Consider the following 18,615-nt stretch of genomic DNA (forward strand, 5'->3'; position numbering starts at 1 on the left):
TTTGTTAATAGGCTATATCTTCATTCATTACCTAAAGATATAATTAACCAAAAAGTAGTCAAAACACATCTAACAGAAAATTTTACAACATTGTGTTCTTATTTTGTTTAATTAACGAAATGTCAATCTTCGTCTTTATAACAGAAGATACAATACAAAAATCTTCAAGATACAGCCTACAATCTTCACATGTATAACGGATTGTCACCTTATAAACAGTCCTTTGTGTGGTGGAATAAGCAATGCTATATAGAAATATATGGTTAGTATCTTAATTTAAATTTTATTTTATTATTTTATTAGTTCATTAATTATGCTAACTCAACTAATTAAATGTGAAGAGCTGGATACTAATTACTAATGAAATAATGTCAAATATTAAATGTAGGCTATTGATTAGAGTTGCCATAGACTAAAGGATTTTTCTAGACTAGTAGTCATTGATTTAAGCAATTAGGACTAATCGCACGTTTATATTCAATCCTGGGTGCATGTAGGCTATAGCCTATATTCCGCGCTCAAGCACATGCATAAAACTTGCCGCAAAACTAGGCTAATGATATAATACATGTGTCTGAAAAAAATAACGAAACATTTTAATTGTTTATTAATGAACTAGTCTTTTCTAAATCAGTGTAGGCTGCCTGCATACATATCTCCATACATCTCCGCTGTAATGTAGCCTAGATGCGCCTTTCATACAGACAGGATTAGGCCTACATAATCAGATGGTACCGTATTTGCTTTCGATTAGATTTTTTTTCGTTGGTGGACATTTTTTTAATAAACTTTATAGTTATATTTCTCATGTCTGTGAGGCTTGTCTATGCACTGTTTTTCAGTTCATTTTTGAGGTGCGCTCCAATTCACAGAGATCATGAAAGCGCGCCCTGTTGGTTTTCTTTTATTTTACAAAAGCACACCGTTTTCTTGTTGTTGTGAGTTTACACAAATAAAATTAGTTGCGACTGATGTATTATTATTTTCTGTATGACCAGAAATGATGGAGTATTTTAAGTTGTTTCCACTGTTGATAGGAAAATGCGAGTGATGGCACCGGCGCCTCCATCCATGTCATAGTGCGTGCTCCACACTCCGCACAAACTCTTGGATATGCGCTTCATAATAGCAAACATTTATCTAGGTTAACGTTAGAGCGAGCAGCCATGCCAGACGGATAATCCTCTTCATGTTTAACTAATCAAATTCTGTTGCATTTTATTGCGCCAGTTTGAAAAGGGCGGCTGAAACACTTAGCCTATACAGATAAACGCCCAACGCTGGTGTTTTTCTTTAAACAAATTCGTTTAGGCTTTAAAATAAATATTGTTTATGGGCTAATTAATGCCACAATAATTTGTTTATTTTATTGGCTACTTGTATTTTTCATTTTTGTTTTGCATTGAATATTTGCATTGAATGCATTGAATATTTGCTGTGCACCGCAATGCCATCCTCCCATAGAAAGACACGTTAAGAGCCACCTATTTTCTTTATAATAAAGGGTTTCTATGGAAGGAAAATGCTTAACGTATAATTAAATGGATTACGTTCATATTCTTTATCACTGAAGCTTTTTCTTTATTATAAGCAGGCCCGGACTGGCCATCGGGAGCACCGGGAGAATTGCACTGGTGACTAATTTGGCCTGCTGCCAGCCAGCGTTTTTTTTTTTATTGTTTTTTTTTTTTATTGTTTTTTTTATATATACACTACTACCTTTACCAGTGATCATTTTCGAATTCGTCATTCAATAAAATTATTATTATAAAATAAAATCATGAATCTGTTAGTCTTAACTAACGACTTTAAGCCTCAGCCAAACGGTTAAACAGAAAATGCGAGCAGCACCCGATGATGGAGAGAAAACGGCAAGGTGTAGCAGAGAGGGAAAGGACAACGAAAAAGAAAGCACTCAGAGCATCAAAATGTTGCAAAATGAATGACCTGTTCAGGGCTTCAAGCGCAGGTCAGTTTCATCTGTAAATACTGTACTTTTTTCTTCGTTAACTTAGTATTGAAATGCTAGCAAATGTAAGCTGTATAGCGCCCCTATTACTATCGTCACTCAAAATACTGTATGCTAAAGGAGATTAATATTATTTAGTAGTGTAAAGTTACATTAATAATTTAGCAGACAAATATTAACATTTATTAACAAAAAATAATGCAATATCATTTTATTACACAATTTAGAAAATTATGTCTGCCCATTTGTGAGGTTTAAAAATGTTTTCCTTTCCTTTTTTCCTTTTTTTTTTTTTTTGATCAAATGAAGGTGGAGACAGTCAACCTACTAGCTGTGGTGCAATGATCACACATTCAGCCAGGGACAGGGAGTGAGATGACATGTAGAAGCAAAATAAGATTTTTTTTCTTTTTTTTTTACATATTTTATTTAACCTATTGTATGAAGTATAGTGTTGCTAAATGTTGTTTAAGTAATTTTAAGATAAAAACAACAACATTTTGTCATAAATATAATACTTAGATTTTTTACTAAAATAAATGTAGATTCTGGGCAAACAAATTACAATAAGGTGGTTGTTTTACACCAAGGTGGAGACAGCTCTGTTTGTAACATGAGGCCAGAACAAGTGACAGGTGAAGAGACAGGTACAAGAAAAATATGCACACTTTATATATATATATATATATAATGTATGTATGTATGTATGTATGTATGTATGTATGTATGCATGTATGTATGTATATATATAATGTGTGCGTATTTTTCTTGTGCCTGTCTCTTTTTCAGGTACTGGTGGAAGGGAGAGACAGAGATATTAGGGAAAATGAAGAGAAGGAAAAGGGAAATGAGGATACCGTTCAAGAGAAAGCCTTTAATTATTTTACACGGCCCCAGCCTAAGAATTTAGACCAATAAATGTAATTTAGGAAAAAATAGGGTTGTCCGTGTTTCTAAATTTTACTTGGGTGCATAGGATGGCCTGGGTGGGTATAGGATTTCCCGGCCTGAAATTGTGTCCCAGTCCGGCCCTGATTATAAGGGTGTATTATTCCATTAAAAAAGGACTGTTTATAAGGTGACAAAAAGTGTTTTGACTACGTTTTGTTTAATTATATCTCTGGGTAATGAAGATATAGCCTATTAACAAAAATAAATCTTATTAGGCCTATATAATATATCATATAAAAAAAAACATATATAAAATATAAAAAAGCCTATATAAAATATATTTTCAAAAAAGGGCCTCAATGATTAATTTTGCATGATTGTGGGCTGCTACTATTTGCTTAAGCTTTTTGAAAGTATGATAAAGGTGCGATAGGCTGTCAATTTTATGTGGATAAAGGCATATTTTGTACATGACTACACATGTCCTTATAAGGGCAAAAAAATATGTCGTTTTAACGACATAACATCTCGTTATTACGAGAAAAAGATGTCGTTTTAACGACAAAACATCTCGTTATTACGAGAAAAAGATGTCGTTTTACCGACAAAACATCTCGTTATTACGAGAAAAATATGTCGTTTTAACGACATAACATCTCGTTATTACGAGAAAAGATGTCGTTAAAACGACAAGATCTCGTTATTACGACATAATTGGGGGAAAAATAATATGTATGTGGCAGCAATGCGTCACCGTAAGTTTGTGCCGCAGACACAAACTCTAAATGTATTGTTGTTTTTTTAGTACTTATGTGAATTTAAATGTCTGAAACCTAAAATAAACATTATGTGGTTGAAAACACTGAATAGTGATATATGACAGCGCTAAGTGCGTCCGTCTCTGGCTCAGCGCCAGTCAACTGCGAAAGTACATTTGAATTTAGCAGTTGATGATCACGTGATGCACTGACCGTTCTACTCACACCAGTGTGATCGAACACTCCAGGGACCAGCCAAGACTGATCACACCGGTTTGATTGTATATGCGCATTCAGTGATTTCTCTGCATACCACTAGAGAGAGCCTGCAGGATAAGAAGTATTTAAAATCTATTCCTTTTATATTAGTTTCCATCATTTACTGAAATATAAATGCTTAAATTATTATTTTTTTTTAATCATGGTGCACTGGTAATATAGATTTATATAATTTGTTTACTAGGGAATATGTGAAATGCTTATAGACCTTATGCACCAGAGAAACAAGTGTGCAGCCATCTTTAGAATATTGTCTTTGAACTTCCGTTTTTGCGGTCGCTCTGTACAGTATATCTCTATGGCATTGCTGTCCAGGAGTAATTAGCCTAAGTTATCATGAGGATTGTAATGTTTAAAGCAGATATCTTAACAAATATCAGTAGATTTTTCAGAAGGTTTAAAAACGGGCCGTTAATTCATAAATACGCAAGATCGCTGTGAAAATACAGACCGGAAGACAAAAGACAACGAGGGCAGCGCTGAAAAGGGGTGGGGCTACATAAGGTTTATAGACATTCAAAGAGATTTTCACAATTATATATCCCAATAACACTGAAAACATATTTGTCTTTGTGTGTGTGTGCAAGCGCACTTAATGGAGTTAACATGGAATATCACAATATTTACAAAAACATTTTTTCAAAGTTTATCACTTCATTTTTTCTTAGATATCAGTTTTGACAATTGTGCCACATTATGATTAATGTAAAACCTGAAAACAGTGTTATACAAAGGGGTCATCTAGACCCTAATAGCATAGATGGTATAAAGGTCTTAAAACGCTTGAACCCCGTTAATTGCTGCTTGCAGCTATATTTTTCATCTGTACTTGTCTTATTTATCTTTTGGGTGTAGAAAAAAATCAGAATTGATCAAATGGCTCTTTTTCAATTAATGAGTGTTAATTTTACTTAAACTGACAGTGCCCCTACAGGAAGTTAAATTAGAGTGACAGGACGAGAAATTTACTGAATTCAAAAGTTTAATATGATGAAATATCTATCTATCTCTATCTCTGTTTGTTTGTCCGTCTATCAATGCTAAGCAAACATTTTTATTTTACCTTGACAGTGTTTGCTTTTCTAGTTATAGAAAATATTTTTACAGAAAATACATTTATATTGAATTTAATATGCATTCAAATTTCATTTGAAATTCTGCTTGATTGCTACTACAATTTGAAATCAATTTAAATTCTGGAATTGTGTTTGTTTGCCTTCTTAATTCAATTCTAAATGGTGCACAACCATTGTTTTTATCCTTTCCTTTCCTTTCCTTTCGTTTCCTTTCCTTTCCTTTCCTGCAAAACCTGATTTCACCAAGTGCAGCATGTTCCTGTATCAACACCTTTGCTGATTTTGGAGCAACATTCCTATCAACCAATCAGATCTGAGGGACAAGTTTACAGTTTATGTCAAGTTTAGGCTTACAACCAGGGTTAGGTGCTTCTCCATCAGTGTTATTTATCATTTCCCTCTGATTTTAGGGATAAGTTATGGATATGGTTAGGTTTAGGGGTAGGGATATGGTTAGGATTAAATGTTCACAACAACAAAATATTTTGACCCAGGAACACGTCTAACTCAGCAAAATCAGGACGTGCTCCTTTCCGATGCACATGTATGACATGTCCTATACTGGGCTCATTCAAATGATTCAAAATGTTGCTCATAGTAAATGGGCAAAGTTTTTAAACATAGTCCAGGTCTTATTTTGTTGTTTTGTCGTTCATTGCCCCACATTGGTCTCACATTGGTCTCACACTATAATAAATTAGAAACAGTTTGCTACACAATCATTTTATTTTAATTATTCCGGTGTTTAAGAAGGAACATATACTGTAACTTTCAGATAGGCCAACAAACTCTCATCGATATGTCTATCTAGGTCGCTCTCTAAAAACGTCTTTTGCCCTAGGTGCAGCTATAAATAGATTAGCCAGGAACTTGCATGATACCTCTGCTCTCTCTTTCTGCTGTCCTCTCCTCCTCCTCTGCATTCTCAGTTTACTGGGAATAGAATCTATTTCAGATAGAAACAAAAGAAGATAGTTTGAAATTCCTCTTTGATATCTTGAATTCAGTCTGTGGCAGTCGGGTCATGCTGGTTTGGACGTATAACTTCACATGCAACGATTGAACAAATAGTTGATGCAACACTTGTGGTTATGCAAAGAATCTGTGACGCATTTGGGAGTTCATTTGTGTGCCCATCATATTTGGAAGAGAAAAAATATAATATTTCTGCTTTTGTGACGAAACTCATTACTTTAGTATGAGCAAAAAATATATAAAAACATAATAAATTGGCACACAGTTACTTGCAATTTTGGCATTCGAGAGGAATGCTGGGTTTTTTTTTGTCAAGCTCCTATATGAAATGAAGTTCAGATGTGCTCGCTTCATGTGATCTGTCATTGCATGTTGATGTCAGGCAAACTGAAGAGGTTGAATTCTCATAGGTTTATATGTATGGGGCGATGAGTAACGTGGTATGCAGGCAGGGCATAAATCAGATGACAATAAAGGAAAATGATCATTAATTTATTTGCATAACTAGCATTGAATTATTCATCATGGTTTCAATCTGCTCAATCTGTATCTCATTAACATGACTTATGAGGCTTATAAATCTGAAAGTTTTATGATGTCTGTCTTATTTTCTTGTGGGCACCTTGCACATTTGTGTGTGTATTTTACTCCTATAATTAGAGAGTGTACTAAATATGTTTGTGAAGTATTAGATATGTGTATGACAGGGAAATTGTGACTATAATATTGATATCTGATTGTAAAATCCGTTAATTAATTGTATGAATGACTTTAGTACAATTAGAAGTAACACTTCTACACATTGATCCTTTTTTGCTCATTTTATAGTTTATCAGGTAACAATCCTGATCGCATAGGGAAAAAGCACACCTCATAATTTGAGGTATAATTTTTGCCTGTAGTACAAATTGTGGAGTTATGTGCTGAGATGTACAGTAGATCTCTAATGTTTGTTAATAATGAAAGTTATGTGTAAAAGAAGCTGTTTATTATGTTGGAAAATGGTGCATAAGTGCAAAGTTAGTTTTGCATTTGTATGTATTTCATGAGTACTTTCCTCTATAGATTTAATGGATGCGCTTTCCATTCATACATTAAACAGCACTATTTTTGAATGGCCATAAGGAAAACGCTGATCTTTTTCGCGCACACACTCTCTCTCTTGTTTTCCCTTTACAGAGATCTATATTTATACATCCCATAATAGTGTTCATCAGCACAGCTGGCTTCGATCCAGCAGAGTCAGCATTTCACAAGTATTAGCAATAACTAGCCTCAAAGTGTTTGCGGACTTATTTTATCCACCGAGTTTTGTGTTAGATATTTCCTGTAGTGTGTCTTTCATAGCTCTCTCTGTCGATAATAACCGCTGAATGAGCTCGAAATCACCTGTCCCTATTGACCGTTTTGAACGATTCGAATGTTAAAGAGCCCACCAGAGAAGATTGTGTGCCAACCACGTGGAGAAGTTAGTGGCTGAAATGCAGATTTCAAAAAGGGATCTGGAGTTAACGGCTAATGAGGTGAGAGTTTGCCTCCCAGCAGCAATCACGGACTGCGTGAAAGCCTTATATCAGTCCAAACAAGCATCTCAAATTAATGAATGGCTTAGTCTCAGAGGGGTAATTTTCCATCATCAGCGCTGGTAAACCTGCCTGGAATGCCAGGGGAAGGGAGAAGGTAGACGCTCCGTAGTCACCCTGCATTCATCCTCATTAATCAGAGATCACAGCCTCTGGTTTCCCGATAAGTCTCCATTCTTTCAGTCACAGGCCTCACTCTGAGATATTTGTCCTATTATGGAGTGCAGGACTTAGCAGACGCAAGGGGATTTTTCTACAAGCTACTTAATCGGCAAAGTGCCCCAGAGACCTTCAGCGGCAGATCAAAAGATTTCTGCATTAAAAAGATTTAAAGTCAAGCAAATATTGATAAAGGCTTCATCTGCTGTAGGTCCATTAATCGTGACAGCAATCGCCAAATGCACGCTTTTGTTTTGTAGCCTAGCATCGGTCAATCACATGGAGGGAGGAATACCGCAGGCAGGTCCGCATTATTGAGCAAAATACTCCGAGGCGAGACCTTTTCGTAGGAACTATTTGAGATTGAAGGGCATTAATTCCAGACCAACGCTAATGCTCTGGTCAAATTGCTCAAGTCAGAGCCGGTCTTTTAAGTTTGTCCGCATCACTACCCTAAATGATCTCAAAGAGGCTGGAAGTCTCTGAAAATGTCCCATAATTGCCAACTGATATGGATGACAGAGAGCAGGATATCGTGGCTTAAAATGAGGCATGTAATAAGCTGGTGTAATTTTTCTCAGACAGTCCCTCACTCTCTTTGCGAGGAGAATTTATGTGCCTTTCTTGGAAAACCATATGCTATTGCAAGTATCATGTGGGTTGCTGTTCATTTCTGCTAAAAACCCCTCATTGTACTGGGCTGAAGTTTCTCAAGCTGACAGAAAGAGGTTTACGCAGTAAAGAGATCATATTAGACCTTCTCTTAGAAAGCTACTCTCATGTACGATGCACTTGCTGAAAGAAAAATAGGCCCTTTTTAGCTTTATCAGCTCTTACGTTATGAAATATGATGAATGCTAACTGCCATGTCTCTGTGCTTTTTAGCTATCATGTAGCGTTTGAATGACTGCATCCTTTGAAATGTTAATTATATAATGCTTTTAGATTTCATTAAGGATTGAGATTGTTATTTTCTGCCATGTCTAAACATGATAGATGCACGGTAAGGACATTTCGAGGTGAACATCAGTGGCTTCAGAGGATCCACTGACGGCAGTAAAACATTAGACGAGTGGCCCTTTCCTTCCACTAATTGGAATAGACTTCCTCTGGAGAGTTATTCTTCTGTCCCCCCCAATTAAAGGCGATCTAAAAACTGCCTTTTTAAATGTACCAAGTCATGGCAGGTAATGGGTCACTCTTAGCTTTGATCACACTCCTGCGAGAGAAAGGAGCTACTGTACCAGGCGCAGTTAGCATAAAAGACCTTTAAAATGAAAGACGGGGATCTTACAGCCACCTGTTTTATGGGCCCTCAGATTTTTGAAAGCCAAATGAAAGCACAGTATAGCTCTAATTAAAATAAAAAAAACCTTTCATCAAATGTGGAAAATCTTTCTCTGAGATCGTTTGAGCTTTTGTAGACTGTAAAAAATGTAATTATAACATCTTCATCCATATAACGGATACTCATAATGATTTCTGTTTGCCAACGTTTCAGCAAGATTTTCTGTGAATGTAAATTCAAAGTGGTTAAAAAAGTGCAATGAACTTATTACTGCAAATTGCATTGGTGGCAACACTGTGAATTGACTTAAATATTTTAGTTTGGGTTCTATATTTATTTTATTTCTTTTTGTGTTATATCTCCTTTGATTTCTTTAATGGTTACGATATGCAACATTAGCTATATTTGGAATTTTATTTTTACTGCTTATATGGATGTATTGCAGTATGACTATATAAATTTTAAAAAATCCCACTGGAAATGGAAGGTCAGGAAAGGGAACATTGCATTGTGGGAAACCATAAAAATAACAACATATACATACTGTTCTGTACTGTATACTGCAAAAATACTATTAGTGGTATTAGTTTTATGTTAGCTTTAAGTCCCTGTTAAAAAAAAAATACTCATTGCTTATTCTTTCTGCTCAGAGCTAAACATTATTATAATTAGCATTAACATATTCATAGTTTTAAGAGCACTGTGATCCTTTGTAACCCTGAAATATTAAAAACTGGTAGAACAATACAGGCTTAATTGAGAAATATTGGCTCGTTGTGGGGAATTTAATGTGGAGGGTATCAATTTTTTGGTTTCTAGTGTTCATAATGTGTTACTCATATGCTTTCTTCAGTTTTAATTAAAAAGGGATAGTGGCAGAATGAAATACGGACAGTAAAATGTTAAAATATTCAAAAAATTATTATAAATAACTGACACAAAAGTTTCTCTTCCATGCAAGACTTAATTTATATTCCTGTTTTTCCAGTTTATTCAGGTTTTATTCATTATTTTTATTCAGATTCTCCATTCTTATTGACTCATGTTCTCATACAGTTTCTTATTTCACAATACAGTACTGAATATTAATAAGTATTGCCCACTTTTTATTTGTAGTGACATGATAACAGAGGTTCTGTGATATTCATTCTCATTATAATTCACCGTTGGGTAAGGCTACATTTCCATGTACACAGGATGTAATATTATTGTATTATATATAATGCAACTCTATATATAAAATTATGAAAAAAGTTGTTTTTGTTTACTAACACCCATAATGAAATAAATTATTCGATATTTATGCAAATTTCGGCTCTGTACAGCCAACAAACATCCACACGTCGACTTTTACTTTACACTATTCAAGTTGAGAAAAACTATGCTGACACTGTTTAACTGCCTACATTTCTCTCCTACAGATATTAGTTTTGGGAGATATTCTGGCAAATCCTTTTTGGAGTTTGAGGGCATTGAAATTGGTGCTACACTCAGTGTCACAATGAGATTCCAGACTGAATCCATGTACGGAACGCTGCTGTATGTGACCAGTGCCAAAAAAGGTGTCTTCTTCATCAAACTCTACATTTCCAATGGAACGCTTCAGGTAAAACTGCACATGCATATACATTGCATGACATACCAACATGATCTCACGACCAATTTGTACGAATTCCTACGAGTGATAAAAAGGTGGCTAATTTGCATGAATAAGTACGACCTCACTCGTACGAATTTGTATGATTTGTCTAAACCCACGTGATGGGTAGGTTTAGGGGCGGAGTCAGGGGTAGGTCATTCGTATGAATTCATACAAATTGGGCAATTCGTAAAATATGTACGATTTAGCAAAAATCTTACTAATTCGTACGAGTGACGTCGTATGAATTCGTACGAATTAGCCACCTCGTAGAATTCATACAAATTGCAGAGAGATCAGGCTGGACATACATGTCATTACCATAACAAATAATGGATCAAAGAATGGGATGAAGAATAATTAGATGGAACTAACCCACATTACCCACACACTCCAGTACGACTTTTCTTGCAATCAAAATGAGGGAGTTCAGCGGATCAATACAGCACAGCAGGTTGCTGATGGAAATGAGCATGTGGTGCGTTTGAGGTAAGAGAATTTGTCCAAATAGTTTGAGATCATAGAGGTTAAAAATGAATCAGATGTCTACCTTGTGTAATGGACATGGAAAAAGTTAATTAACTGGAAACAGATGGTTAGTAACGTAGAGGTAGCCTTTCTTAGAAATAATTCGATTTAAAGTAAAGCTCTATTCATAGTCAGTCATGATTTATTTATTCTCCAAGAAAAAGTGTCCAATAACAGGGCGACTGACATGTGGCAGCCGATTAAATGGCTTTGAGATCATTGGTACAAGTAAAATATGCATTATATTATTCATTTACATGATGAGTATTTCTCTCCAGCTCTTATTTGTTTAACTCTGTAATGGGTGCAGTCTAACCCCAGATTTGCTAGTTCTGGGTATTTTGACTAAGAGCTGAAAAATTGCTGAAAGGTCTTTGATGTTCAAAAACACAATTCATACAGGTCCATTAGATTTGTTTCTTTTCATCCGCTTCAGCAGAAAGTGAAATGCACGGTCACACAGTCATTGAAAGATTTCATCAGATTTTGAGTTTCTGAGAGACAGCACAGCCTCTTCACATCCTGTCGCTTTAGCCAGCTCCCGATCTTGAGTGCGTCAGCCTGTTTATGTCTGTTTTTCATAGAGATTTTGAAAAGCTTCCAAGATACACCAGCTGCACAAATCAGTCATTACTTTTGTGCCAACTAGCAAAAGACTTGCTGAAAGAGTATTGTCAAAAGAAAAGAAAAAATCAGGATTGAGAGACCATCTCTTAAAATGGGGTCATATTGTTAAAATCAGTTTCCTTGATCTTTTGAAATAGAGTTTGTTGTACTAGGACATCATGGAACTTCAACATCATGGAATGAAGTCATTTTAAGCGACCCATTTCAGTAGTCTCAAAGTGAATTTTTAAAGGCTCCCTGGCATGATTCAGGTATTCATATTTATATATTCCTTTATCCATTAAGATTTTATTTATTTTAGTGACACACAATTGTATTGATAGACTATAGCTGGTGATCTGCTTGCAGTAGCACATATTAGTACCTTAAATGCTAAAATTGACTTGCTCCTTCAGTCATAGCAGTTGAAAGTATTTGAATCAGTCCACACACTAACAAAATGCTCCTCTCTTCTCCACAATGGTAACCCACTGTAATTTAAATGGTTCTAATAATTCCAGTGTAATTGAAAATTAAACACAATTACACACTATCAAGTCTTCCCTTTTTCTCATTTTCTCAAAAAAACATAAAATAACACTTAATTTTAACATTTATTCTCTCTTAGTTCAACCATATGCAAAGCATGCTGGGAACTAACAAGCACCGCCCAGTTTTAATTAAGCAATTTGAACAAGCAGCAAAACGTTTCGGTTACTCACGTAACCTCTGTTCTCTCTAGAAGAGGGAACGAGTATTGCGTAGTTGCTTACGCTACGGGAAAGCCTTTCTTTCTCGAGATACTGAAGCCAAAAATTATCCTTAATTTTTATAATCTTGTCAACGCAGTGCGGCAGCCTGCAGACCTAGGGCAAGCTAACTAGCGTGCCCATTGGCTGCCCTGCGGCAACTGCAGCAGCCTACCGCTGAGCCCTTGGCGTGACGTCACGACCAATGAGCGCGCTTGGCGCGCTTAATGCGTCACAGCCCGCGAAAAAGGGGTGTGGCTTAGCGTATATAAACAGGGCTCGGAGGCTGCTTCTCTGGTTTCTGTCGCATGAAGCGAAATGAGCTCGTGGCGCGAGCACGGCGGGCTACGCAATACTCGTTCCCTCTTCTAGAGAGAACAGAGGTTACGTGAGTAACCGAAACGTTCTCTTACGAGAGGTTCTCTCGTATTGCGTAGTTGCTTACGCTACGGGAACGCCCTTGTCAACGCCGTGCGCGCCCAGCATCCACTGAATGAGTCCCAGGGAGAGCCCGGGGAACGTGATAGCGGAGAGCCGGGCAGCCCGAAGAGGGCTAGCGCCGTACATAAGCACACACTAGGGGGTTAGGAGCGGCACGGCCGGTCCTAACTGACAATTCCCTGCATAGTGCAGCTCAACCAGTAGAGCTAAATCACACAACGTAGCCCGCGCACAGATAGTGGGCTGGCATACGCGAGACTTAGACTGATAAGACTTTTGCCTGCAAGGCGGGAACATCCAGGTTGTAAAACCTAACAAACGTGGAGGGGGAGGCCCAGCCTGCCGCTGCACAAATGTCATGAATGGGAATCCCGCTGGACCATGCCCACGACGAGGCCATGCCTCTAGTGGAATGAGCTTGAACGCCCAATGGGCACTGCAGGTCTTTAGACGCATAAGCAGCAGCAATAGCGTCCACTATCCATCTGGACAGGCTGTGTTTCGAGGCGGCGAGACCCTTGGTGCGCCCACCAAACGAAACAAAGAGCTGATCCGAGCGCCTGAAAGCGGTGGACCGTGAAATGTAGTTTCTCAACGCCCTGACCGGGCAGAGGAGATTACTATCGGCCTCGCTGCCGTGCGTCGGCAGGGCTGAGAGGGAAATGACCTGTGCTCTGAAGGGAGTGCCCAAAATTTTTGGAACGTACCCATGCCTCGGTCTGAGAATGACTTTGGAGTCATTAGGTCCGAACTCGAGGCACGCGGCGTTAACAGATAACGCGTGAAGGTCTCCCACTCGTTTGACTGACGACAGAGCTATCAGAAAAACGGTTTTGAGCGTGAGGTATTTCATATCCACAGTTTCCAAGGGTTCGAAGGGATGCGCTCTCAGGGCCTCCAAGACCAGAGAGAGATCCCACATAGGAACCGAGGGGGGTCGCGGGGGGTTCATCCTCCTGGCTCCCCTAAGGAAGCGGATGACGAGCTCGTTCCTTCCTAATGCGCGGCCCTGCTCAGAAACCGAGAGCGCTGAAATGGCCGCAACATAGACTTTGAGCGTGGAGGGGGACCTGCCTGCGTCCAGTAGCTCTTGAAGGAAACACAGTACTCGCGATACCCCACATGTCTGTGGATCGAGCCCCTTAGCAGTGCACCATGTGTTAAACACTGACCATTTCGACATGTAGAGCCGCCTCGTAGAGGGGGCTCTAGATTGTATGATCGTGTTCATGACCCCGTCTGGCAGATTAGCGTGTAATCGTTGAGGCTCCACGCATGCAGAGACCAGCGCTCTGGATGGGGATGCCATATCGATCCGCGTGCTTGAGAGAGAAGGTCTCTCCTCACCGGTATCGGCCAGGGGGCTGAGTCTGCCAGCTGTATTAGATCCGGGAACCAAGCTTGGTTCTCCCAGCATGGGGCTATGAGGAGCACTGAGTGGCGCGCTTCCCTGATTCTCTCGATGACCTGAGGCAGCAGAGAGACCGGGGGAAAAGCGTACAACGGGCCGCTGGGCCAGCTCTGGGCCAGCGCGTCCTCGTTCTTCGAGAAGAACTCTGGGCAGTGAGCGTTGTCTTTTGACGCAAAAAGGTCGACTTTCGCTTTGCCGAACCGTCGCCACAGTGACTGGACTGTTTGGGGGTGTAGAGACCACTCCCCAGGGGGAACGTTGTCCCTGGACAGTCTGTCGGGGCCCTCGTTCAGGTGGCCAGGCACATGCGCGGCTCTCAGCGAGCGCAGAGAGTGCTGAGCCCACACGAGGAGGCGTTCCGCCAGGGTGCAGAGCATCTTTGATCTGACACCGCCCTGGTGATTCACGTAGGCCACTACCGATGTATTGTCCGTGCGGACTAGAACATGGTGACCGTGGAGGAATGGGAGGAAGTGTTTGAGCGCTTTCTCGACCGCGAGCATCTCTAGACAGTTTATGTGTAGGAGATTCTCCTGGTCTGACCAGCGGCCATAGACCGGTCTGCCTTCGAAGAGCGCTCCCCAACCTAGGTTGGAAGCGTCTGTCGAGACAACTTTCCGGTGTGAAATCACTCCCATAGTCACTCCTGTGTGATACCATTCGGCTGCCAGCCAGGGCTGCAGGGCTGAAATGCATCCCTGATTCACTCTGACTCGCAAGCCGCCGGCCGCCCAGGCTCGGTGGGGCATGCGCATTTTCAGCCAGCGTTGGAGCGGGCGCATGCGCAGTAAACCCAGCTGGAGCACTGCTGCAGCTGAGGCCATATGCCCCAGGATACGCTGGAATGTCCTCAGCGGAACCCGGCTGCCTATTTGGAGGGATGCGGCGAGGAGGCGGATGCGGCGCGCGCGCTGCTCCGACAGTCTGGCCGTCATAGCCACCGAGTCCAGTTCTATTCCAAGAAAGGAAATTGACTGACGGGGTGATAGTGAGCTCTTGGTCCAGTTGACCGAGAGACCCAGCTCCTCCAGATGGCTGAGAAGCGCTGTTCTGTGAGACACAAGTTCCGTCTCTGACTGCGCTAGAATAAGCCAATCGTCCAGATAATTCAGTATTCGCATTCCCTGTTTCCTCAGGGGAGCGAGGGCCGTGTCCATGCATTTCGTAAATGTACGGGGTGCCAAAGACAGGCCGAACGGCAGGACTGTGTACTGATATACTCGACCCTCGAAGGCGAATCTCAAGAATGGCCTGTGACGGGGAGTTATCTGGATCTGAAAGTATGCGTCTTTTAGATCGAGAGAGATAAACCAGTCTCCTGGGCGAATCTGCGCGAGGATTTTTCTGGTTGTGATCATTTTGAACGGCCGTCTCATGAGGGCTTTGTTCAGATGTCTCAGATCTAAAATAGGTCTGAACGCTCCGTCCTTCTTGGGCACGAGGAAGTAGCGGCTGTAAAAGCCCGACTCGCTCAAAGAAGGATGAACCTGTTCTATAGCCCCTTTGCGCAGCAGCTTCGCTATTTCTGCTTGAAGCAAGTGCGCAGCTTCTGAACTCACTCTCGTCTCCGTCTGTGCTGTATAGCGCGGAGGGCGACGAGCGAATTGAAGCCAATAGCCGTGTTTTATAGTTTTCAGCACCCATTCTGACGCGCCCTGAATCGCTTCCCATGCTTCCGCATGCATAGCTAGGGGTCGAATGGTCTCTGGGCTCAGATCGCCGCGCTGCGTGGGATGGGGAGCCTGTGTCAGAGAGAAAGGCGCGGCGCACGCGCCGCTGGTGCTCGAACACGGGGGCTGGTAAACAGTATTGGCCGACTGTACAGCGTTCAGTAGCTCGGTCCCATCGGATGGAGCGTGATTTGCTGTCAAACATCCCAGGCGCGAGAGAGGCGTGGGGATTATAATGTCTACAAGTGAGTGCGCGTGCTCGTGAGCGGGCGCAGGGTTTACACTTATGACACGGCCAGTGTTTGGGAGCTTTAGAGGGTCCGTGACCCAAGGTAACTGGCTGGCAGAGCGAGCAGCGGGTAGGTGTGAGCACAAGGTTGTGGGCACATTTCCTACATTTAATACTCGAGCGGCTTGCGACCGCTTCATGAGAGAGCGCTCTGTACGCGTTACCATGGGGACCCTGTTTGTGTGAAGCAGTGAGCACATGGGAGTGGGCACATTTTCTACACTTATAACACCCTCGGCTTGAGCCGCTGTTGCCCGGGGTAACCGAGTGGCAGAGCGAGTTACAGGTAGATGTGAGCACAGAGTTGTGGGCACATTTACTACACTTATTACTCGAGCGGCGTGTGACCGCTTTATGAGAGAGCGCTCTGAACGCGTTACCATGGGGACCGTGTTTGTGTGAAGCAGTGAGCACGTGGGAGTGGGCACATTTTCTACACTTACAACACCTTCGGCCGGAGCCGGAAAGCCCGAATTTACACTCTTTCTGAGATTTATTTGTTTGTGTGCAGGCGAGCGAGTGGTATTACTGGCTCGTTGGCTGCGGTGTAAGCTGCTGCAGTAGCCTGCACTGAGGGGACTGACAGAGCTGGGCGTTTTGATGGCGGTCCGGCCGCAGCGGGACTCAGCCATCTCTTCCTCCCTGCGGGTGCTAGGAGGACTTCGCGGGCTCAGACTTCAGCGTTATCTTGGGACGCGGACCCCGGGGGGGCGGCGGTCTGTGACGGCTGGTCGAGCGCGACCTAGGGCGGCCGCTGCGAAGTGGTTGGTGGCCGAGACGAGCGCTGTGTGGAGCTGCGCGCAGGAGGCTGAGCTTGAGAGCGGCCTGCGGCTGGGCTCGAGCGGCGAGGCAGGAAGAGATTCATAGCCTGCGACGCCTTCTGCACTTCAGAGAAGCGGTCCACAATCCCGCTGACCGCAGGGCCGAAGAGGCCGGTGGGCGAGAGCGGGGCGTTGAGGAAAACAGCGCGTTCTGACTCACTCATATCCGCCAGCGTCAACCATAAGTGTCTGTCGATGACGGTGAGCGCGGCCATAGATCTGCCGATGGCTTGTGCAGCGGTCTTGGTAGCACGGAGCGAAAGGTCCGTCGCGCTGCGCAGATCTGTTAAGGCTGTATGATCCGAGCCCTTCTCGTCCAATTCGCGGAGGAGGTCGGCTTGCAGGATCTGAAGAACAGCCATCGAGTGCAGGGCAGAAGCAGCTTGGCCGGAGGCGGCGAATGCGCGGCCGGCGAGAGCTGATGTGGTCCTGCAGGCTTTAGACGGCAGGGCAGACTTTGAGCGCCATCTAGCAGACGGCGGGCAAAGGTGCGTTGCCACCGCTTCCTCAACGGAAGGGATGCCGGTATAGCCTTTCTCGGCGGCCCCGTCCACCTGGGAGAGAGCCGAGGAGACAGACGAGCGGAGTCTAGCGGAGAAGGGCGCGTTCCACGACTTCGATAGCTCCTGGTGGAGCTCAGGCAGGAAGGGTGCTGACCTAGAGGCTGGCGCTTGGCGGCGGCTAGGCAGAAAACACCCGTCGAGTCGGTTATGCGCGGGCTCCTTGGGTGGGGACCAGTCCAATCCCAGTCGGTCGACCGCTTTGGTGAGGAGGCGGATAAGCTCCGCGTCGACACTGGAGCGGGACCTGCCAGACTCAGGAGTCGAGGAGGCGGAGCGGTGAGAGCCCGACCACTCCTCGCTGTCCGAAGCAAGCAGAGAGCAGCTGTCAGCGGCGTCATCTGCTTCATCCCCTGAGGCGACGGCAGTGCGGGCAGTAGCCGGCCGCTGCGCGTCGGTGAAGGGCGGGGGAGAAGGAGAAAGCGAGGCTCGCGGGAGGGGCTCCGGCGAGCGCTCAGCTATAACCACCGGCTCGGGAGGCCTTTGAGAGCGGCGTTTCTTCTTACGCGGCCCTGAAGAGGCAGCCGGGGAAGGTGGAGGATCGTCAAACATGGCGAGTCGAGCCCGCAGGGTCGACATCGGCAAGTCCTCACACTGTTCGCAGCCGCCCGAGGAGAGGGCGCGGGCTGCGTGGTCGAAGCCCAGGCAGAGAGCGCAAACCACGTGGCGGTCTCCATCGCTGAGCGGGGTTCTGCACGAGCCACAAGATGAGCGAGGCATTTGCAACAACGCCTCGCGCTCTTTTAGATGCAAAAGTGTGTCGCGGGGCGAACACACAAACACATACAACACAGAGCAGTAAAGGATATGATCGCCGGATAGCGAAGCAGGCAGGGAAAGCTGAAGGCGGCGAAGGCGGCCGGCGTCCTCAGGCTGAGATCCTCGGCGTGCTGGTCGCTTGTTTCGACGGCGGCTTCCTCAGA

General features: G+C 42.9%; 1 protein-coding gene across 1 annotated transcript in view; it reads left to right on the forward strand.

The window, feature by feature from the left end:
- eys (eyes shut homolog) overlaps nt 1–18,615 on the forward strand; it is a gene marked incomplete at both ends in the record, with an annotated part of 268,937 nt that overhangs the window by 166,412 nt on the left and 83,910 nt on the right. The window contains 2 exons of the mRNA XM_081351375.1: nt 10,407–10,584; nt 11,015–11,106. Of these exons, the coding sequence (XP_081207501.1) occupies nt 10,407–10,584; nt 11,015–11,106 (270 nt within the window). The remainder of the gene's footprint in view (nt 1–10,406; nt 10,585–11,014; nt 11,107–18,615) is intronic.

This window comes from Scardinius erythrophthalmus, assembly GCF_964197995.2.
Source record: "Scardinius erythrophthalmus genome assembly, chromosome: 21".
Taxonomy (NCBI): Eukaryota; Metazoa; Chordata; class Actinopteri; order Cypriniformes; family Leuciscidae; genus Scardinius; species Scardinius erythrophthalmus.